The sequence below is a fragment of the Thalassophryne amazonica genome, chromosome 17, assembly GCF_902500255.1.
Source record: "Thalassophryne amazonica chromosome 17, fThaAma1.1, whole genome shotgun sequence".
Lineage (NCBI taxonomy): Eukaryota > Metazoa > Chordata > Actinopteri > Batrachoidiformes > Batrachoididae > Thalassophryne > Thalassophryne amazonica.
In genome coordinates this window covers 35511585-35536177 of record NC_047119.1, presented here as the reverse complement: position 1 = coordinate 35536177, position 24593 = coordinate 35511585, and the positions used below count along the sequence as shown (strand labels likewise).

Genomic DNA, 24593 nt, shown 5'->3' with positions numbered 1-24593 from the left:
GCAGTAAGAACTGTAAGTAATACAACAAAGCTCTGAGGAAAACGCATTAAACTGGTCATTAAATGCCTCATGATAACAGAGGGGAAATCCATTAAGGTGTTTTTTAAAAGTTTATCAAAATGTTTTATAAATAAATAATGTGACTTGAAAAGACAATCAGAAAAGGGTTTTCACAGAAGCCATCCAAGTGCCTCTATTGTTATATGCTGTGTGCTACATAACATGATAACAAAACACAAAAATACAATGCTGGAAAAAAAAGTTTCCGATGCAGCTTATGTTGTTCACCATAAGCTGTGATCATGAGTTTCTATACTCTAAAATTTTGATGATATGGCTTCATTTAATGGGGCACAGATTTCAAATTCAATCATAACGAAGGCTGAAAACAACAACAACAAATGAATCACATAAAAGGTCAGTCATTGACATGTGTGTATCACTTTATGAATTTCCCTGAAGAATTTTTAAAAACAAGAAAACAGAAAAGAAAAATTAGACATGTTTACAATTTCTTGCAGCCATCATGTCTGATTCACAACAGAAAGGGAGAGAGGAGAGAGAGCAGCTGCAGGAGGAAAAAGAGGAAGTGATGTGCATGTGAATGAGTGGATTCAACAACACACGGGAGAAATTATTCACAGACACTTCTAAAAGGAATTAAAAATACCAGCTGACAGTTTAAATTTCTTTAAAAATATGGAACTCTGGCCATTTCAGCTCGTAACATGAACCCAAAAAAAGTTGCAGTGGCTGGATCTGAAGTTTAGTAAATTTGATGTTTGAAATATTCATAGAAATTTCCACAAAACATCATAGACTGCGCTGTAAAATATTGCATGCACAAGCACAAGAATTGGCATTTCAGATATGTGATTTTTCAGACACTTTAAGCAGTAAAAGAGAAACAAAAATGTGTCCACATTACCTGTATCTCTCTTGCATGGTATATGATAATCAGCCCCAGAAGAATGATTGTAGAAAGGCTTATCAGGCATTTTAGAGCTAATGAATACAGGGACTCCTGGAAAAAAGCACAACACTAAAGCCAAACACGACAAAACATCATGACACAAATGTAGGGAGGATATAGTAGTTATACAATCAGGTATATCAATATCTGGGCAGTAACAGAATTTTTGTTGTAATTTTGCCTCCATACACCACCACAATGGAATTGAATTAAAACAATTAATATTTGCAAGTAGACTTTCAGCTTTGATTCAAGGAGTTGAAAAAAAAATCTCATTAGCCATTTAGGAAATACAGCCTTTTTTTTTTTCTTTTTTTTTTTTTTTTCTTTTTTTGCAAAGTCCTTCCATTTTCTGAGTGCATAAGTGACTGGACAAATTATATATAAGAACAAATCACCACTTCGACCATGAGTTTTCTTTAATTAAGTCAGGGGATGGATACATGAACATTTCCAAATCACTGAATATTTTTGTATTAAGAAATACAAAAAGTGTGACGCTGTTTGGTACAGCTGTCAAGATTATGAAGCTCTCTCTCTCTCTCTCAAAAAAAAAAACAACTGATTGAATGTCCAAGAATGAGGTGACTATGGGAAGCTCAAAAGACTCCAATAACAACTCTGAAGGAGTTATGCTCTTATGTGGCTGTGATTGGAGAAACAGATAGTTCCACTTTTAGGACTTTCAAACAATAAGACAGATCAATAGACGTGTGTCTCCCATGTGCCTTCTAGCAAACTGCAGCTGAAATTTCATATATTCATTTTAAGAAAATCCTCTGTTCCTGTTCACCACAGTGATGCAACAGACAAAGGTTGCATCAGGGACAGATTCTCTAGCCACAGATGTTTGTAACTCCTTCAGTGTTGGTATGGGTGTCTTGGTGGCTTCCCCCACTGCTCTCTTTCATGCACGGAACTGCCTACTCCACAGAGATTTACATACTGTCTGTACTTCTTAATGAATGACATAAACGAAGTAAAAGTCATATTCAGTTACTTGAAAATGTTTATGTATCAGTCCCCTTTCAAAAGAAAACTGGCTGTAAAAGTATTTGCATGCTTATAGTCGGTCCAATTACTTATGGTTTCTGAAAATAGGAAATAGCTGTAATTCATGAATTAAATTTGATATTTTTCTTAAAGCTCAAAGTCTACACATCTTAATTGTTTCATTTCAGCGCAACGTGGCGACGCTCAGAGACAAAACAGATCTAACTGTGCAAATACTTATGGACCTGGTTGCATATGGAGCATTCAGTTAAAAATTTGTGGCATGATGGGGGTTCCCCCTTCATGATTGGGCCTCTTGGCCAAAAACCCACTTCTCGAGGGGGGGGGGGGGAGAAAAGTTGATTAATTGCGTAAATACGCACCTTTCCATAAGCTCCCCACGAGAGTTCAGTCTCTACAACCATAACAACGATCCCAAACATCCCAAAGATTAAAGCATAGTCGCTGAGCCGCTTCCTTTTCTCAAACAAGGCCCTCCTGTGCCCGAGCTTCTCCCCAATGTTCTGGTTCTTCTTTTTGCCCGATTTGCCGCCGCCGTGGCCGCAGCCTCCCCCGCCTCCGTCTCCCGATGCGTAAGGCATCAGGGTGCTGGAATTGTTCTCGGGTTTGGATCCTAAAGCGTCCGACGCATCTGCGGCTGAGACGGGCTGCAGAGGCTGGGACTCGGAATCAAACTCGTGTATGTTTCTGCGGGACGAGCTCAAGTTGCTGAGCGGCCGCATCACGCCGCCGTTGTATCTGCAGCTGCTCATGGCTATTTCGTTGTAGGAGTTACTGTCTCTGTGGCTGCTGCTGCCCAGGCTGCCCCGCTGCTGACGCCGAGGACGATGATGATGATGTCTGGAACAACTACCATGACTAGAAGGGGTGAAGTCGCACACGCTGTACTGGCAGCCTTGTCTCGAAGACGTTTCTGAAGGTGTCCTTAAAGTTCCCACAGCGGTCGGAGGCGACGTCCCGCGGAAGATCAGGCTTTTTCTGGCGTCACAGGTGCAGCAGTGTTCGTGCTGCCTGCCGAGCCCGCAGTAGTGCTGCTGGTACTTACAGTGCTGCTCTGGGAAGAAGTCGTTCTGCAGCTGCAGCGGGCTTTCCATCAGTACTGCTGTTTAAGGCAGCAGCCAGCCGACGGAGGGCGACGCGGTCCGTACGGCGGCGCGGCGCGTCGGCGGGCTCATTTCTGCTCCGGTAAAGTGATTCGAGCCGGCGATTGGGCAGCAGGGCACCAAAACAACTGCTGCGACGTCACGAAAAGGTTGCAACCATTAAAATATGTGAAGCCCAGTCTTATTTCTCCAGGACCAAATGGAAAGACATAGGCATAACCAGGAGGTGGGGGAGATGGGTATAATCCCCCCCCCTCCAACCACCACCACCAATAACAACCCAAAAAATATACCAAATATATTATGAGACCAAAAATAAGTACTTTGAAAGCTTTTAAGAAAATCAGCCATTTTGCAAAATGATTTACTTTTTTTTAAATGATTGAAACAGTGAGGGCAGCACGGTGGATTAGTGGTTAGCACTGTTGCCTCACAGCGAGAAGGTAGTGGGTTCAATTCCTGTGGCCTTTCTGTGTGGAGTTTGCATGTTCTCCACATGTTTGCGTGGAGAACATGCATCCTCCGGGTGCTCCGGTTTCCTCCCACATCCAAAGACATACGGGTTAGGTGGATTGGAATCTTTAAATTGTCCGTAGGTGTGTGTGTGTCTGTGTTTGTTTGTCTATTTGTGGCCCTGCGACAGACTGGCGTCCTGTCCTGGGTGTACCCTGCCTCACGCTCTATGACTGCTGGAATAGGCTCCAGCCCCCCGTGACCCTTAATTGGACTAAGCGGTAGAAGATGAATGAATGAATGAAACAGTCACTCATTCATTCAGTTACTGCAGTAACTGCAGTAACTGCAGTAACTCACTCATCTTCAACCACTTATCCCAACCCAGTCTCAGGGCAGTTTGTGGCAGCATTATGAAGCACATTAATCTATGGGTTTGTGATGGGGGCACGAAAATGGGGTGCTTTTCGTGATGGGGCAAGAATTTATTTCATGACTGGAGCACTCAATGTGGGGTGATGGGGGGTTATGGTTAGGGTTAGGGGAGGGGAGACACTTACACTATGGTTATGGTTATGGTTAGAGTTAGAGTTAGGAGAAGGGGAAGATTATAAATAGCAAAATAAAAAAAAAACGTGTCATAAAAATGGGGCACCTTTTGTGACAGGGGCACAAAAAAAACAAAACAAACACCTGAGAATGGGCTGCTTATCCAAAATCGGGTTGCGGGGGCAACAGCTCCAGTAGGGGACCCCAAATTTCCCTTTCCCGTGACACATTAACCAACTGTGACTGGGGAATACCAAGGCGTCCCCAGACCAGTGTGGAGATATAATCTCTCCATCTTTTACTAGGTCTTCCATGTGGTCTCCTCCGAGCTGGACGTTTCTGGAACACCTCCCTAGGGAGACGCCTGGAAGGCATCCTTTCCAAATGCTCAAAATAATAAATGACCCTGTAGTTTTTTGAAATGCACAAAAAAGTAAATTAGGCTTATTTTAGAAAATGATTCACAGATTCCAATTGTGTGAAACAGTACATGAAACAATTGCTTTAGACAGCAGTTCATTGTTGGGAAAACTTCAAAACAAACGTATCAATTGCCCAGGCAGCTGGACTGAGTAGAAAAGGGTTTACAGCAGGTTAGGTTGATAAATGATACAGATGGAAATGTGCTCACAAGTGAGAAGAGTGTGTTGGGAAGGTGAAAGGAGTATGTTGAGGAGCTGATGAATGAAGAAAATGAGGGGAAGAGAGAGAAGGCTGGAGTGAGTTAATCAGGAAGTGCAGAGGAGAATGAAGAGAAAGGCAGTTGGTCCAGATGAAATATCAGAAGAGGCATATAGAAATGTTTAGGAGAGATGGCAGTTGGAGCATGTTATTTGTTCATTTTTAAACAATTTTTAAGTAAAATTTTGGAAAGTGAGACGATGCTTGAAGAGTGCAGAAAAAGTGTGCTGGTTCTGATTTTTTAGAACAAGTGGCAGAGAAGTATGTGAGAGTGAGGCAGGATACGAGGTCTGTCCAGAAAGTAACGGTCCTTTTAATTTTTTTCAAAAACTATTTGATTCATATGTTTTTACGTTAGCCAAGCTTGAACCTTCGTGCGCATGCGTGAGTTTTTCCACGCCTGTCGGTTGCGTCATTCGCTTGTGAGCAGGCCTTGTGGGAGGAGAGGTCCAGCCCCTCGACGGATTTCCATTGTCAGGAAATGGCGGAATGATTTGGGCTTTTTTTCCATCAGAATTTTTTCAGAAACTGTTAGAGACAAGCAGCTGGAAACCATTTGAAAAATTTATCTGGCTTTCGGTGAAAATTTTACGGGCTTCACAGAGAATAAGGACTGTTACTACAGCTTTAAGGATGGCCCACAATGGTGCTCGGCACACCGTGCTCCGAGCTGCGACAACGAGGCAGAAACCACCAGATCATTTCTAAACGGATGGCTCTGTGGAGCCGGGACCGTCGTGTGCAATTTCTCTGGTTATCACAAGAGCTGGACATCAGCCATTTTCCGGCAGATTTCACTTTTAACAAGAGATTTTGTCATGGAAAGCCGCGCGGAGGCTTCGCGCGTCACGACCAATTCGCTGATGAAGCGAGACAAAGGAACACCTCTGTTTCGGAGTGTTAGAGGACAAGTTGGGACATGTCCAGCTCTTCACAATTTCTCTTATACTCACTCGACTGGTAAGCACTGAAAGCCGAGATAGGCATCTGGCACTCCGAAACAGAGGTGTTCCTTTGTCTCGCTCCATCAGCGGCTCCGTCGTGACGCGCGAAGCCTTCGCGCGGCTTTCCATGACAAAATCTCTTGTTAAAAGTGAAATCTGCTGGAAAATGGCTGATGGCTGATTGCCAGGGAAGCAAGACTATTAAAAAACAGAAACATATTGTTGCTACATGGGTCTGGAACTGTAGGGTTTGGATTAGAGTGAAAGAAGGAACAGGGTATACAAATCAGAGACATGGAGGACCTTACAAAGTACAGACCTGAGTAGACAAATGAATATGACGTCAGTTGGTAGTATGACCAACAAAAAATCAGATTAAACATGGAAACAGATGATAAAATATATGACATAGACACCAATATTGATGAAAGTATATTTGACTTGACTACAATTGGTTGTGAGTATTATACGGAAAAACAGTTAAATAGTGAAAAAATTACTGAAGATACCCTGTCACTCATACATATAAACATTCGAAGCTTGTACTATAAAATGTCAAAAATAAAAGATTATTTAAACCAGTTTAAAAATAGATTCAGCATTGTTGCAATCACAGAATCTTGGCTTAAAAATGACCTCATGGCTGATATTCAAATGGAGGGATATGAGTTATATTTTGTAAATAGAAGAGAAAAAAAAGGTGGAGGTATTGCTTTGTACATAAAAACAGATCTGACATGTAAAATTGTAGAAGAAATGACAGTTATAGATGATGTCATAGAAATTGTGACAGTGGAAATTGTACATGAAACATCTAAAAATATTCTAATCAGTTGTGTATACAGAGCACCAGACTCTTGTGTTGTGAAATTTACAGATAAAATAATAATAAAAAAAAAAAATAGAATTATTCCATCAAATCAAAAACAAAACGCTCTTTATGTGCGGAGACTTTAATGTTAATGTGGAAAGCTCCAGTTGCCAAAGACTAAGTGATTTTGTGAATTCAATGAATAGCTTGGGTTTATTCCCTTTGATAACAAAATTACATCACAAAGTGCAACTGTAATTGACAATATATTCACAAATAGAACAGATGAAATTATTAAGAATGGGATATTGATGATAGATCTCAGTGATCATTTACCAGTTTTTTCAATATTTAAATATAAAAATAGGTACAAAAAAAAAACTGTTATAAACTTTAAAAGAGATAAGTCATTAAAAGCCTTAGAGGCATTAAATTATGATCTTAAAAATCAAAATTGGGAAGAGGTTTATGTCGGTGATGTTAATGTAGCATATAGTTCATTCATGAAAATACTGATGAAATCATATAATAAAAATTGTAAATTAATAAAAACTAGTAAGAAAAGAGTAAATAAACAATGGCTGACCAAGGGAATAAAAAATGCTTGTGTAAAGAAAAACTATTTATATAAGTGCTTTTTAAAAATGCAAACAAAGGAAACAGAACACAGATACAAAAAAATAAATAAAAATAAACTATTGACAATAATTAGGAAACAAAAAAAAGAGATTATTATAGTGAACAATTGAATAAGAGTAAAGATAATATGAGGGCAACATGGGGAATTATAAAAAGTGTGATGGAAAGTGACGGAGTGAAATCAACTTTTCCGAATTACCTTGTCAAGGAAAATAAAGAGATAAATGATATAAAAGAAGTTGTAAATGAGTTTAATGATTATTTCTCAAAGGTGGGATCAAATCTGGTGGGAAATAAACCAATAGTAGACGATAAATTAAATACAATTGTAAATACGGTCAATAGCATTTTCCTTGACAATGTGGAAAAAGATGAAATAAGGAATATTGTAAAAAACTGTGTAAGCAAAAGATCAACTGACTATGAAGATTTAGACATGATGACTGTAAAAAGTATAATAGAAACTGTTATTGAACCATTCACTTACATTTGTAATCTGTCTCTGTCAACAGGAATTTTCCCAGATGAAATGAAAATTGCCAAGGTAGTCCCATTATATAAAAATGGAGACAAACATAACGTTTCAAATTACAGGCCAGTGTCATTGCCTCCACAGTTTTCTAAAATTATGGAAAAGGTTTTTGTGACAAGGTTGGATAAATTCATTGAGAAACATCATATTTTAAATAATGCTCAGTATGGATTCAGAACAAAACATTCGACAGCTATGGCAATTATGGAATTAACAGAGAAAATATCAACAGCAATAGATGTTAAGGATTATATGGTAAGTGGTTTTATTGACTTGAAAAAAGCTTTTGATGTTATCGATCATTCAAGATTGCTTCACAAGTTACAACAATATGGAATAAGAGGGATTGCACATCAGTGGGTAAAAAGCTACTTAGAAAATAGAAAACAGTTTGTTCAGATAAATAATACTAAATCAGAATTGTGTAATATTATGTGTGGAGTACCACAAGGGTCGGTACTTGGACCCAAACTGTTTATTTTGTATATCAATGATTTTGTGAATATATCTAATGTACTTGGTACCATTTTATTTGCTGATGATACAACATTATTTTACTCTGGATCAGATATACAGGAAGTAGCACAAGTGATAAATACAGAGTTGGAAAAAGTGAAATATTGGTTTGATATAAACAGATTGTCACTTAATCTTAATAAAACAAATTTCATATTGTTTAATGACAGAGTTAAAAAAAATGATGTGTCATTAAAAATAGATGGAATGGACATTCAAAGGGTAAAAGAAACTAAATTTTTAGGAGTTATGATTGATGAAGATTTTACATGGAAGTCACACATAAATTGCATAAAAGGAAAGATAGCGAAAGCCATTGCTGTTTTGCATAAAGTTAAATATTCATTAAATAGTTATGGATTAACAACATTGTACAATTCATTGATTGTTCCATATTTGACTTATTGTGTAGAAATCTGGGGATCAACATGTACAACTTATACACAACCTTTATTTATTTTGCAGAAAAGAGCTTTAAAAGTGATTGGTAACAGTCGATTTAGAGATCCATCTAATCCATTGTTCATTAAGTATAGGGTACTTAAATTTCATGATTTAGTTGATTTGAAATTACTACAAATAATGTACCAAGCGAATAACAATACCTTACCAATAAACATTCAAAATATGTTTGAAAAAAGAGTAAGTAGTTATAATTTGAAGGGCATAGAAGTCTTTAAAAAACCAAGATTCAGAACCAAGATAAAGGAACGGAGTATTGCAGTGAATGGTGTAAAATTATGGAACAACCTCAACAAAGAAATCAAAGAATCAAGGTCGCTTAAATTATTTAAAAAACGTATTAAACTAGATGTATTTCGTAAGTATGAAACTATGAAATAAGTCAGTGGGCTGTGACAAAGCCAAAAATGCAATCTGTTTATGTTTAGAATGTTTGAAGTTTAAAATGTAATCTATTAGGGATGTAGTCTTTTAAATAATGGTTAAAATTAGGAAAGAAGTCGGTTGCATGTGACAAAGTCATAGAAATGCAATGATGTCGATTGATGATGCTTTGCAAGATTGTATTGTAAAAAAGGGGCAGAATATATAAGACTTGTTCTTCCAAACTGCTCCTTTTCATTCAGTGGTTTGTAATGTTTTGTTGATTTTGCTTTTCTGTTTTTCTTTTAAATGAATGAAATAAATCCTCAATACAATACAATACAATGTCCAGCTCTTGTGATAACCAGAGAAATTGCACACGACGGTCCCGGCTCCACAGAGCCATCTGTTTAGAAATGATCTGGTGGTTTCTGCCTCGTCGTTGCAGCTCGGAGCGCGGTGCGCCGAGCGCCATTGTGAGCCGTCCTTAAAGCTGTAGTAACAGTCCATATTCTCTGTGAAGCCCGTAAAATTTTCACAGAAAGCCAGATAAATTTTTCAAATGGTTTCCAGCTGCATGTCTCTAACAGTTTCTGAAAAAATTCTGATGGAAAAAAAGCCCACATCATTCCGCCATTTCCTGACAATGGAAATCCGACGAGGGACTGGACCACTCCTCCCACAAGGCGTGCTCACAGATGAATGACGCAACCGACAGGCGTGGAAAAACTCACGCATGCGCACAAAGGTTCAAGCGTGGCTGACGTAAAAACATATGAATCAAATCCATATAGTTTTTGAAAAAAATAAAAAGGACCGTTACTTTATGGACAGACCTCGTATATACAAGGACAGCGTCACAGTGGTGAGATGTGCAGTAGGAATGATGGATGCATTCAAGGTGGAGGTGAGATTACATCCATGATGAGGTCAGAGTCCTAGTGACAGGTTGAAGATCAAACAGGAGTGATGTTTGTCAATGATATTGTGACCTGTACTGAGAATAGGGAGCAGGGTGCTGAGGATGGAGCCACCATGCAGGCAGGAGGAGAAGAGGGAGGCCAAAGAGGAGGTTTATGGATGTGTTGGGGACAGACATGCAGATGGTTGGTGTGACAGAGGAAGATGCAGAGGACAGAGTGAGACAGAGACGGTCTGCTGTGTTGCCTCTAACAGGAGCAGTCACAAGAAGAAAAGCAGCACAGTGTAAATTCTACCAGGGGACTCATTAGTCTCAGACTCAGTAGTCATTCAGAATCGGTTATTTAACATCAGCTTTAATCTCTAAATGAATCAGGTGTTTCCATTAGCTATCAACCAATAGGAACTGTGCACATTCCTTAAAATATCAATTTTCTCACTCTCCTCCTGCTGTTTACAGCTCATTGTCAAGACATCCCCCCCTCCACCCCACCACCATCAGTTGGTTCTACCATCAAGACTCAGGTGAAGCAAGGCTGAACATTTATTCATACATGCAAGTTTGACAGAAAAGGCAGTCTTTAGTTTGGGGCTGGGCCCCTCTCCTGGACAACGGGGGTGCTGGAACAGATTCTGCCATTCAATCAATCAATCAACTTTTTTCTTATATAGCGCCAAATCACAACAAACAGTTGCCCCAAGGCGCCATTGAAGAAAGGCAGGGGCAACTGGTGGTGGTGGGGTGGAGGAAGACACACACAGGACAGTGACCAGAACACCACAGAGTGAAGAGTAGGATGCAGACACAAGGCCACAGAAAGATGGGGTCCAAGAGGAGGCAACAGAGCGAGACACATCGGGGACCAATAGGAGGAAGCAGTGAGGAGGTTGCTAAGTCTTGGACACGTCTTCGAGTGAAGACAGGTGAGTCAGATTTGACATCTTTAAATGATGTAATACAGGGGTGGGCAACTTGTTCCAGAAAGGGCCAAGCGAGTGCAGGTGACTCCACCATGATTTCACTGATTAACTGATTCCATCTGCTCAAAGTGATATTAATCAGTGAAATCACCTGGTGGAGTCAGTGGCTGCAAAGAAAACCTGTACCCTCTTGGCCCTTTCTGGAACACGTTGCCCACCCCTGATGTAATAGATTCCTATTGGTTATGGTTAAACACTAAATTAGGAGCAGCTGCTTCTGATTAGTGATTCAGATCACAGTGATCTGTATCACTAATCAGTGATAATCTAATCTCATATAAGGGTGATTCTTTAACTACGGGCACTATTGGCCTTGTAAATGTAATTTCCACCACACCATTGCCTTACAACATAAAGCGCCTTGGGGCAACTGTTTGTTGTGATTTGGCGCTATATACATGTGCTCTGATGTCACTGTTTATCTCCATAGAAACTACCCAAACAATCTTTCATACAAACTGTTTAAAGGGACATTACAGTGTTGTGGTGGAAATTATGGCAATAGTGTGGGACAACTACATTTTGTTTAAAAAAAAATCACAACAGTTGTATGACATTGAATACCCCAATTATGTTTTGATTATTTTACTGATATTTTATTCAGAGATATTTTAAAACATTAGAAAAAAACGTTTCTTTACCATTCATTTTTATCATTGAAGATCAAAAGTCTGGGTGTGGGAGAAGCACAAAACGGCAATATTTGCATATAATGATGCTGAAAAAAGGTGAAAAAGTCATCATAGACTACTAGAACAAATTTCTTAACACACTTTCATTGTAAAGATAACTATAAAAGTGTGACATTTCCCCTGTCTTCTGTTTTTCATACAATATGATCAAAGGACATAATAAGTGCCCGTAGTCTAAGAATCACCCATAATCACTAATCTAATTCTATACATCATCTTGTTGTTGTTGTGTGGGCCGCCCGAAGAGGAGGTACTGCTGGCTCACCACCAGAGGACGCCCTGCCTGTCGTCGGGTTTCAGGCACCAGAGGGCGTAGTCGCCTCACAGGAGCCCCAGGAGCCTGGAGCTGACAGCTGTCAGACATCAGCCATCATCATCATTCACCATAAAAGCCTGGAAGAGAGACCACTACTCTGCCGAGTTATCAGCTTACCCGTCAGGTAACCTTACGCAGCCGTTCTGTGCCGTACGCATACGTTTTTTCAGCAGAGCTTTTTGCAGTCGTTAACCTTTTGTACACTTGCAGCTTGTAGCCGAGTTTGTGGCAGTTGGAGGAGTTGGCGTCTCCACTCCTCACTTCAGACTTAAGTGATACATAAGGCACTGCACGTACTCTGTGTTCCTGTGTTTGGAGGTGGAGATTTTTCCCTCAGGAAGGAACAGTATTTTTTGCTGACTGTTTGCTGGGTATACACACACCCACCTATAACCTGTGTCTGTTCCTGCCAGCAGTACCGGATCTGACAGCTGGGAGCAGTGGCCACCTGGGGACTCAGGACTTGGCGGCTCCGGTGTATTGCAGGTCTCCGTTGGCTGTGGAATCTCGTGGGTCCCGGCTCTTCTCTGGATAGGGGTCTCCTACCCTCGGGCCTGCCCACGCATCACCTTTTGTGTAGATTGATTGACAGACTAAAAGCATATTGGGTTGTTGTGCACATTTGCAGAATAAATTATTTATTCGGACTTCCTATTGGCCGTTCATTTACGCCCCCTGTCGCAGGTCCGTGTACTTCACTTTCCCAACAGTTGTATTAAAATGATCAACTTAAACTTGTCTTCGGAGTCCTTCTGGTAGAAAAAGAAGATCTACAAAGTTATCTCAAATGTAAAGTGTTTTTTACATAACTTTAAACTGGTCTTAAATCAGATATTGACTCATTTTGTACCCAAAGTAGATTTCAAGAAAAACTGGGATGCTATTTTTTTTCTAAAATCAGCCGTTTCAAATTTGTGAACATTATGAGTTGTGAACATTTTTGCTGTTTTGACACACAAATTAAAACATTTATTTGATTAATTATGAAAAAGGGGGCTTAATCATGAATGAAAATGATCACTGGTTGCATCCCTAATGAAGTTGTCAATTCACCTGGTACTCCCAGAGGTGATTGTTTTTTTGGTTTTGCACCAAGCACAATTCCCATCTGATTTCCTCTTTATTAACTTCATCAGAAACACTTGTATTTGGCTTTTATCGCTGATTTTTCCATTCACTGCTCCACTGTGCTCGCTGGCCATCCGTGCGGTCGACCGGCCTGTAGCACCTATAGTCGTGCAGCCGCAGACTGATGTGAGTGCTGGTGGCTGTGTTATTAATAGGGTAAAAGAGTTATATCACCCTGGGGAAATACAACCAACTGCCCAAGATTGAGCAGTGGTGGTGGTGGCATAAACCAAAGCCTGAAAGCCAATTATCCACCCGTCCTGTGTTACAGCAGCAGCAACAAATTCAGTGTCAGAGTCATTATGTCATGTCAGAGTCGTGTTTTTCCAGTGGGATTTGTATTTCAAACATAAAGTTGTCTCATATACTATACTGTTTAAATAAAACTACATATTAATCTGTGGTATATGCAATACGTAAGATCATCCTTTTAAAGAATGTGTTGCTATACTGCGTTTGATTCCTGAGTGGAACTGTTTGTAACTTTCAGCACCTCGGAGAGCTCCACTCGCACATTGATTACTACCGGCCGTTTAATTCAATTTAGCTCAGCATCGCAATGCGCACTTACTGCTGATTGGCTGGTGATAACTAGACCCTCCCACCTTTTTGAAGCGGGGAGTGGGTGGGGGTGTCTTCTCTCATTTTGTGTGTGTGTGTGTGCGCGCGCGCGCGCGAACTGATAAATGAACACCATCTGTATAATTTTAAGCCACATATCACCCCAGAATATCTGAGCGATCGCTTTATTATTTGAGACACAGTTGCAAGAAACCAAGCGACCTTTCCCTTAATATATTCCTTCATCTGATAATTTCCCCCAAATCCTGATTTTACGCCAGATGTGCTTTCAGAGTCATATTTTTGTTCTTTTTTTTTTATTTTTCTTTTTTCTTTTTAGAAAAATAGAATTTCTGTGCACATACCAGAGAAACAACACTCTAAGAAATGAAACTCAGGGGTTTAAAACGTAATTAATACTATTATTTTCAACATACTTGCAATTATTAATTTTGTGGATCTAAGTAATAATATTTCATTTGATTTAATTAATTTCAACTACAATATTGTTTTGCACTTAATTGACAATGTTATGTGGAAAAAGTTAACTTTATCAATTAAATTCAATGTTTTATTTCTTAGAGTGAAAGATTGTTTTTGAAGTTGAGAATTCCCAGTATGGCTACATGTTAGTGTTTCTGTAATAGTCTGTATTCTGTAGGGAAATCTGGAACTTCTCATAGATAACAATTTTGCAGCAAGAACAATAGGAAAACAGTTTAACTCAAGCAACTTACGGTAATTAGGTTTTCTCTTTTTTCACTATACTCGTAGATGGATAGACAGATATAGAAAAACAGGATCTAAAACTGCTTCAGTTGGTAACAATCGAATTAAGTTAGTCCAAGTTGGTGTAAACATTACGTGTTATGTTAATTTAAAGCAACTAAGGCAATTGAAACACTTTGTTATTAGGTTGGTCCAATTACTTTTATATATCACTTTAATTACATTTTAATCACATTTAAATAAATGCACCCCAGTGTGTGTGTGTGTGTGTGTGTTTATATATATATATATATATATATATATATATATGTGTGTGTGTGTGTGTGTGTGTGTGTAACATCTGTAACAAAGGCTTTGAAACTGTAATTATATTTATGGTGTCGGACGCCCCCCCCAATTCATGCTTCATATTTTCTGTTGCGTTTGCAGATTATTGCTCCCCCTAGCGGCAAAAATTGCTGTAAGCACTAAGGTTTGTTTATTTATTTTATAATAATATAATTAAATTTCGTCTGCTTTCAAATAAAAAACAATACTTTCCTGTTTTAGTGACGTGTCCATTTAAATCAGACAAACATCAAAAGAAGAGAGGTGCATGGCCTTTTCATTAAAAAAATAAAATAAATAAATCCATTTGATTTACATGTATGAATGTTGAAGAGGGGACTAAAATATAAAATTATGAACAGATTGTATGAAGAAGGTATTTATAGCCCCCCCCACCGCAACAGATAATGCAGATACACAATGAGCAGATTTTTTTTTTTTTTTTTTTTGGTATAACTGCATTTACACTGCAATTTTGATATTTCACTGTTGGTGTTTTCTAAAATGAAAAAGATGACTATTACAATGACTTCATTGCATTGCTATTGTGATGCAGTAGAAAGTGCTTACACCATAAATCACCAAACGTCTGGTCAAAAGTCAAGCACATGTTTTTCTACTATTTATGCAGAGTTATATTCTGATATGCTGTACATCAGCAGATTTAAGATGCATATGTACTCTGGCTGTGTAGACAGGTGTTCCCATTAGTGCTCATATTCCACTAATGGGCATACTCTCCACTTTTAACCAACATGAAACTGAATTGAAAATCAAAATTAAAAGTTAAATGAAAGTAACACTTAATGGAAAAATACAAAACTTATTTTTACGTTGGTTTTCTTCTTCCCTGGGTTTTTAGAGTACCGACAAGGTCCATGAATAGCACAGACTGTCTGTATGATATATGTGTACAGGAGATTAGGTGGCTGCAGATGGAGGAGGAGGTGCAGCAACAAGATGCCGAACTGCTTCACCTCAGGTAGCTGTGTTGGATGCCTGCTGCTCCCTTGAATGATCTGCTTGTACACACTGACACCTTGAATGAACAGTAGATCTATTTCTTTTGCCAGAAAATCTCTCACTTGTTTTACCCAAGTCCACCATTTAAATGTACCAGATTCATGCACACACAGCTCTTAAATGCATTGATAGACAGCAATCTAACATTATGCCCAAAACACAACCGAGATTAATTGCGTGACTCAATACAGCCCATTGGCTCAAATTATGTGGCCAATTAAACAGCAAAATTAAGTTGGGCATGCTACAGATTCACCTACGCTTTGTGCTTTAGACTGTGCACTATACATTTTTAACATAGGGCCCATAATGTCTGCAGACAGACATTGATGAATGGCACATAATCTGCATTTTCCAAAATATGATGATTGGATGTCTGTGAGTTATGAGCAGTTTATTCAAGGATCAATTTTCTCTTTCACATTGCTTTATTAGTTTAAATAATCTTGGGTATTTTGTGTGATGAAAAGGCTTTTTTGTTTAGCGGAATTTTGCATTTTTTTTATTAATAGTCAGAATTTTTAGATGGGGTGTTGTTTTGTCCCGTAGATGTTCGGCTGTGCTGACTGGAAAGTGGATTTTAGGAACCAAAGGTTTTGAGTATGTGACAACCCTTTCCTTCATTTGCTGTTCAAGCCTAACGTTTCCTCTCACAGTCACAGCGTCAGCAGCTCTTCAGCTCTATTTGTTTACCTGCTGGACCACGTAATGATACTACTGACACATAGACACATGCAGACTGAGGCAAAAAAGCAAAGTGAGCCACCTGCTTAGTTGGCAGACGCTGGCACTCACCGGTTCCGTAGTTGTTTTCCCCAAACTTTTCCTCAAAGGATTCATTAAACTCACAAAACCAGGAATAGCTTTGACCTCAATTCAGTTTCAATTTATTTCCTTTATATAGCGCCAAATCACAACAGAGTTGCCTCAAGGCACTTCACACAGGTAAGGTCTAACCTTACCAACCCCCAGAGCAACAGTGGTAAGGAAAAACTTCCTTTGAGGAAGAAACCTCAAGCAGACCAGACTCAAAGGGGTGACCCTCTGCTTGGGCCATGCTACAGACATCAATTACAGAAATAATTCACAGAACAATTCACGGACAAATATACAAGAATTGCTGTTGGTGCACAGGACAGGAGGTTCGCCAACACAAACACAACTCCCATCTCTGGATGGAGCTGCACCTTAAACAGAGAAAAAACAGAATTAGGCATCAGAAAGACAAAAAATACTGTATAATTTGCCAGCATTAATCAACAAGAAAAACAGAAGAAATACTAAGGTGATCGCCGGAATTTAGGTGAAGTTGAGGCCGCGGCCCACTTCAATTACTAATAACATGAATTAAAAGAGTAAAAAGCGTAAAACAAAACTGCACCAGTATGCTAGCCATATGAAATGGAAAATAAGTGCGTCTTAAGTCTGGACTTGAAAGTTTCCACAGAATCTGATTGTTTTAGTGACGCAGGGAGATCATTCCACAGAACAGGGGCACGATAAGAGAAAGCTCTGTGACCCGCAGACTTCTTATTCACCTTAGGGACACAAAGTAGTCCTGCACCCTGAGAACGTAAAGCCCGGGCCGGTACGTAAGGTTTAATTAGGTCAGCTAAGTAGGGAGGTGCCAGTCCATGACTAATTTTATAGGTTAGTAGCAGAACCTTAAAATCTGATCTCACTGGGACAGGAAGCCAATGAAGAGACACCAAAATGGGTGTAATGTGGTCAAACTTTCTGCTTCAAGTCAAAAGTCTGGCTGCAGCATTCTGAACCAATTGGAGACCCCTAATGCTAGACTGCGGTAAACCAGAAAATAGAACATTGCAATAGTCCAATCTAGAAGAGATGAACGCATGGATCAGGGTCTCAGCATCAGCCATAGACAGGATGGGATGAATCTTCGCTATATTTCGCAGGTGGAAGAAAGCAGTCCTAGTAATATTTCTAATATGGAGACCAAAGGACAACGAAGGGTCAAAAATTACCCCAAGGTTCCTCACTTTGTCAGTGTGAGGTATGACACACGAGCCCAGGCTGAGTGTTAACTGGTCAAATTGATGCCGATGTCTCACTGGACCAAGAACCATCATTTCAGTATTTTCAGAGTTTAAAAGTAGGAAGTTTCTAGACATCCAACTTCTCACTGATGCAAGGCAATCTTCTAAGGATTTTATGTGAACGAGATTACCAGCAGTTATCGGCATATATAACTGAGTATCATCTGCATAGCAGTGACAGGTAATCCCAAAATGCCGCAATATGTGCCCAAGGGGTGCTATATAAAGGGAGAAAAGCAGGTGGCCTAAGACAGACCCCTGAAGAACCCCAAATTTCATGTCACTAAGGTTAGAGGTAGTGTTACTTTACAAAACACAGTGAGAACGACTGGTCAAGTATGACGTCAGCCATGCAAGGACACTCCCAGTAATCCCAAAATGATTTTCCAGCCTATCAAGTAGAATATGATGATCCACTGTATCAAATGCAGCACTGAGATCTAACAGCAACAGAACCGTAGTGGTGTCCAAATCCATTGTAAGCAGAAGATCATTCACTACTTTAGTGAGAGCCGTTTCTGTGGAATGATATTTTCTAAAAGCAGACTGCAGCGGCTCAAAGAGATTATTCTCAGTAAGATAGTCTACAAGCTGCCGTGACACCACTTTTTCCAGAATTTTAGAGCAAAATGATAGATTTAATATCGGCCGATAGTTTGTCAATACACTAGGGTCAAGATTAGGTTTCTTAAGTAATGGTTTAATCACTGCATATTTGAAACGTTTAGGAACAGATCCAGAAGTTAAAGAAAGATTAATCATTTCCAGCACAGTCGGCCCAAGAGTGGACCACAGGTCCTTAAACAGTTTTGTTGGTATACCTCAGTAGTGGCGCCCACCTCAATAGCAAGGTGTAGTGGCTGGGTTAAGGCATGCTGGGATATGTTCAACCTAATGTTATCTATTTTTTTCTCAAAGTAATCCAGGAAATCTTGTGCTGTAAAAGGAGAGCGAACTACAGGTGGTTGTCCATGAATAAGTGTTGCCACCGTGTTGAACAAGAACTTTGAGTTATGTTTGTTTTTGTTGATCAAATCAGAGTAATAGGTCCACCTTATAGCCAATAGTGCATGCTTATACTCTAAGATAGCATCACGCCATGCAAGGTGGAATACTTCTAATTTTGAATGACGCCATTTCCGTTCTAGTCCTCTTGCTTTATGCTTGAGGTCACGCAGGTAATCATTGAACCAAGGTGACTGCGATTTGGGGGAGCGTGGTTTCAACACAGGTGGTGCAATCATGTCGAGTGTCGTTTTGAGAACTGAGTTTAAACTATCCACAAGTCTGTCTACTGACTGGGTATTTGTCAGAAGTGAGGCTAAGACATCAGGCAATCTAGCTTCTAGTTCAGTATTAGTTGAGGAGTTGATGCATCACTGTAATGATAAATAAGGTTGTTGTTCCACTAAACATGGCAGTGAAACTGTGAACTTAATAAGTGAGTGATCAGAGACCACTGATGTAAGAGGCATGATGTCAATATTCGTGACAGCAATACCACGTGCGAGAACCAGATCCAGGGTATTTCCACTAATGTGCATCGAATCCCGAATGCATTGCCGAAATCCTAATGCATCCACAATTTCCATAAATGATTTGCAGAGGGGATCAGAAGGCTTATTTATATGAATGTTAAAGTCACCAATGATCAGAATGTTATCTGCTCTCATTGACAAGTTAGAAATTAACGCACCAAATTTATCTAAGAATTCAGAATATGGGCCAGGAGGCCTGTATACAGTGACAAAGTAACCTCATTTGTACTTTCCTCCTGAATCATTTTGGCCACATCAAATATAATAAATGCATAGTTTAAAGTAACCCACAGCAAGCACTGATAAGCTTACTATTGACAAGTCGCACTTTTCTGCAGACAGCTTTTTCATAGGACATTTCAGTGATTTTTACCTGTCTTTTTGATCCTAAAAGCAATAGGTTTACTGCGGTCACCATGCCAAACACACATGTTGACATGAAATGACAACATGAAAAACGTTGTTATTATTATTATTGCAAATTTATTAAAAATAAACTAAGAAATCCCATGTCCATAAGTATTCACACCCTTTGCTCAGTACTTTGTTGATGCACCTTTGGCACCAATTACAGCCTCAAGTCTTCTTGAATATGATGCCACAAATATGAGCCACCTGCTTACTTGGCAGACGCTGGCACTCAGTGGTTCTGTAGTTGTTTTCACCAAACTTTTCCTCAAAGGATTCATTAAACTCACAAAACCAGGAATAGCTTTGACCTCAATTCAATTTCAAATTATTTCCTTTATATAGCGCCAAATAACAACAGAGTTGCCTCAAAGCGCTTCACACAGGTAAGGTCTAACCTTACCAACCCCCAGAGCAACAGTGGTAAGGAAAAACTTCCTCTGAGGAAGAAACCTTAAGCAGACCAGACTCAAAGGGGTGACCCTCTGCTTGGGCCATGCTACAGACATAAATTACAGAAATAATTCACAGAACAATTCACGGACGAATATACAAGAATTGCTGTTGGTGCACAGGACAGGAGGTTCGCCAACACAAACACAACTCCCATCTCTGGATGGAGCTGCACCTTAAACAGAGAAAAAACAGAATCAGGCATCAGAAAGACAAAAAATACTGTATAATTTGCCAGCATTAATCAACAAGAAAAACAGAAGAAATACTAAGGTGATCCCCGGCCACTAGCCCTAAGCTTCACTAAAAGACCCAGAATTTAGGTGAAGTTGAGGCGGCGGCCCACTTCAATTACTAATAACATGAATTAAAAGAGTAAAAAGCGTAAAACAAAACTGCACCAGTATGCTAGCCATATGAAATGGAAAATAAGTGCGTCTTAAGTCTGGACTTGAAATTCTCCACAGAATCTGATTGTTTTATTGACGTACGGAGATCATTCCACAGAACAGGGGCACGATAAGAGAAAGCTCTGTGACCCGCAGGCTTCTTATTCACCTTAGGGACACAAAGTAGTCCTGCACCCTGAGAACGTAAAGCCTGGGCGGTACGTAAGGTTTAATTAGGTCAGCTAGGTAGGGAGGTGCCAGTCCATGAATAATTTTATAGGTTAGTAGCAGAACCTTACAATCTGATCTCACTGGGACAGGAAGCCAGTGAAGAGACGCCAAAATGGGTGTAATGTGGTCAAACTTTCTGCTTCGTGTCAAAAGTCTGGCTGCAGCATTCTGAACCAATTGGAGACCCCTAATGCTAGACTGCGGTAAACCAGAAAATAGAACATTGCAATAGTCCAATCTAGAAGAGATGATCGTATGGATCAGGGTCTCAGCATCACCCTTAGACAGGATGGGACGAATCTTCGCTATATTTCGCAGGTGGAAGAAAGCAGTCCTAGTAATATTTCTAATATGGAGACCAAAGGACAACGAAGGATCAAAAATTACCCCAAGGTTCCTCACTTTGTCAGTGTAAGGTATGACACACGAGCCCAGGCTGAGTGTTAACTGGTCAAATTGATGCCAATGTCTCACTGGACCAAGAACCATCATTTCAGTCTTTTCAGAGTTTAAAAGTAGGAAGTTTCTAGACATCCAACTTCTCAATGATGCAAGGCAATCTTCTAAGGATTTTATGTGAACCAGATTACCAGTAGTTATCGGCATATATAACTGAGTATCATCTGCATAGCAGTGAAAGGTAATCCCAAAATGCCGCAATATGTGCCCAAGGGGTGCTATATAAAGGGAGAAAAGCAGGGGGCCTAAGACAGACCCCTGAGGAACCCCAAATTTCATGTCACTAAGGTTAGAGGTAGTGTTACTGTACAAAACAGTGAGAACAACTGGTCAAGTATGACGTCAGCCATGCAAGGACACTCCCAGTAATCCCAAAATGATTTTCCAGCCTATCAAGTAGAATATGATGATCCACTGTATCAAATGTAGCACTGAGATCTAACAGCAACAGAACCGTAGTGGTGTCTGAATCCATTGTAAGCAGAAGATCATTTACTACTTTAGTGAGAGCCGTTTCTGTGGAATGATATCTTCTAAAAGCAGACTGCAGCTGCTCGAAGAGATTATTCTCAGTAAGATAGTCTACAAGCTGCCGTGACACCACTTTTTCCAGAATTTTAGAGCAAAATGATAGATTTGATATCGGCCGATAGTTTGTCAATACACTAGGGTCAAGATTAGGTTTCTTAAGTAATGGTTTAATCACTGCATATTTGAAACGTTTAGGAACAGATCCAGAAGTTAAAGAAAGATTAATAATTTCCAGCACAGTTGGCCCAAGAGTGGACCACAGGTCCTTAAACAGTTTTGTTGGTATAGGATCAAATAAACAGGTTGTGCTTTTTGTTGACATTACGAGTTTCGTCAGCATGTCTAGAGAGATACTATCAAATTCTGTAAATCTAGGTAATACCTCAGTAGTGGCGCCCACCTCAATAGCAGGGTGTAGTGGCTGGGTTAAGGCATGCTGGGATATGTTCAACCTAATGTTATCTATTTTCTTCTCAAAGTAATCCAGGAAATCTTGTGCTGTAAAAGGAGAGCGAACTACAGGTGGTTGTCCATGAATAAGTGTTGCCATCATGTTGAACAAGAACTTTGAGTTATGTTTGTTTTTGTTGATCAAATGAGAGTAATAGGTCCGCTTTGTAGCCAATAGTGCATGCTTATAGTCTAAGATAGCATCACGCCATGCAAGGTGGAATACTTCTAATTTTGAACAACGCCATTTCCGTTCTAGACCTCTTGCTTCATGCTTGAGGTCACGCAGGTAATCACTGAACCAAGGTGACTGCGATTTGGGGTAGCGCGGTTTCAACACAGGTGGTGCAATCATGTCGAGTGTCGTTTTGAGCACTGAGTTTAAACTATCCACAAGTCTGTCTACTGACTGGGTATTTGTCAAAAGTGAGGCTAAGACATCAGGCAATCTAGCTTCTAGTTCAGTTTTAGTTGAGGAGTTGATGCATCACTGTAATGATAAATAAGGTTGTTGTTCCACTAAACATGGCAGTGAAACTGTGAACTTAATAAGTGAGTGATCAGAGACCACTGATGTAAGAGGCATGATGTCAATATTCGTGACAGCAATACCACGTGTGAGAACCAGATCCAGGGTATTTCCACTAATGTGCGTCGAATCCCGAATGCATTGCCGAAATCCTAATGCATCCACAATTTCCATAAATGATTTGCAGAGGGGATCAGAAGGCTTATTTATATGAATGTTAAAGTCACCAATGATCAGAATGTTATCTGCTCTCGTTGACAAGTTAGAAATGAACGCACCAAATTTATCTAAGAATTCAGAATATGGGCCAGGAGGCCTATATACAGTGACAAAGTAACCTCATTTGTACTTTCCTCCTGAATCATTTTGGCCACATCAAATATAATAAGTGCATAGTTTAAAGTAACCCACAGCAAGCACTGATAAGCTTACCATTGACAAGTCGCACTTTTCTGCAGACAGCTTTTTCATAGGACATTTCAGTGATTTTTACCTCTGTCTTTTTGATCCTAAAAGCAATAGGTTTACTGCGGTCACCATGCCAAACACACATGTTGACATGAAATGACAACATAAAAAACGTTGTTATTATTATTATTGCAAATTTATTAAAAATAAACTAAGAAATCCCATGTCCATAAGTATTCACACCCTTTGCTCAGTACTTTGTTGATGCACCTTTGGCACCAATTACAGTCTCAAGTCTTCTTGAATATGATGCCACAAACTTGGTGCACCTATCTTTGGACAGTTTGGCCCATTCCTCTTTGCAGCACCTCTCAAGCTCCATCAGGTTGGACAGAGAGCGTTGGTGCACAGGCATTCTCAGATCTCTCCAGAGATGTTCAATGGGATTCAGGCCTTGGCTCTGGCTGGGCCACTCAAGGACATGCACAGAGTTGTCCTGAAGCCACTCCTTTGATATTTTGGCTGTGTGCTTAGGGTCATTGTCCTGGTGAAAGATGAACCGTTGCCCCAGTCTGAGGTCAAGAGCGCTATGGAGCAGGTTTTCATTCAGGATGTCTCTGTACATTGCTGCATTAGTTTTTCCCTCAATCCTGACTAGTCTCCCAGTTTCTGCCACTGAAAAACATCCCCACTGCATAATGCTGCCACCACCATGCTTCACTGTAGGGATGTTGCCTGGTTTCCTCCAAACATGATGTCTGGCATTCACGCCAAAGAGTTCAATCTTTGTCTCATCAGACCAGAGACTTTTGTTTCTCATGGTCTGAGAGTCCTTCAGATGCCTTTTGCCAAACTCCAGGTGGGCTGCCATTTGCCTTTTACTAAGGAGTGGCTTCCATCTGGCCACTTTACCATACAGGACTGATTGGTGGATTGCTGCCGAGATGGTTGTCCTTCTGGAAGGTTGTCCTCTCACCACAGAGGAATGCTGGAGCTCTGACAGAGTGACCATCGGATTCTTGGTCACCTCCCTGACTAAGGACCTTCTCCCCCGATCATTCACTTTAGAAGGGAGGCCAACTCTAGGAAGAGTCTTGGTGGATTGGAACTTCTTTCATTTACAGATGATGGAGGCCACTGTGCTCATTGGGACCTTCAAAGCAGCAGAAATGTTTCTGTACCTTTCCCCAGATTTGTGCCTCGAGACAATCCTGTCTCAGAGGGCTGCAATTCCTTTAACTTTAACTTGTGCTCTGACATGCACTGTGAACTGTGGGACCTTATATGTAGACAGGTGTGTCTTTCCAAATCATGAATTCACTGAATTGAAAATTGAATTTACCCCAGGTGGACTCCAATTAAGCTGTAGAAACATCTCAAGGATGATCAGTGGAAACAGGATGCACCTGAGCTCAATTT

At 40.0% G+C, this 24593-nt stretch overlaps 1 protein-coding gene across 4 annotated transcripts in view; it reads right to left on the bottom strand.

The window, feature by feature from the left end:
- Window positions 1–3158, bottom strand: part of kcnn2 (potassium calcium-activated channel subfamily N member 2) — a 95214-nt gene extending 92056 nt beyond the window's left edge. For 2 of the 4 annotated variants that reach the window (XM_034191875.1, XM_034191879.1), the window contains exons 1-2: window positions 2350–3158; window positions 929–1042 (exon numbers count right to left, since the gene is read on the bottom strand). In XM_034191875.1, the coding sequence (XP_034047766.1) occupies window positions 929–1042; window positions 2350–3081 (846 nt within the window). In that variant the 5' untranslated portion in view covers window positions 3082–3158. The remainder of the gene's footprint in view (window positions 1–928; window positions 1043–2349) is intronic. The other 2 variants (XM_034191876.1, XM_034191878.1) reach the window with 2 other exon arrangements.
- Between the last annotated feature and the right edge of the window lie 21435 nt (window positions 3159–24593).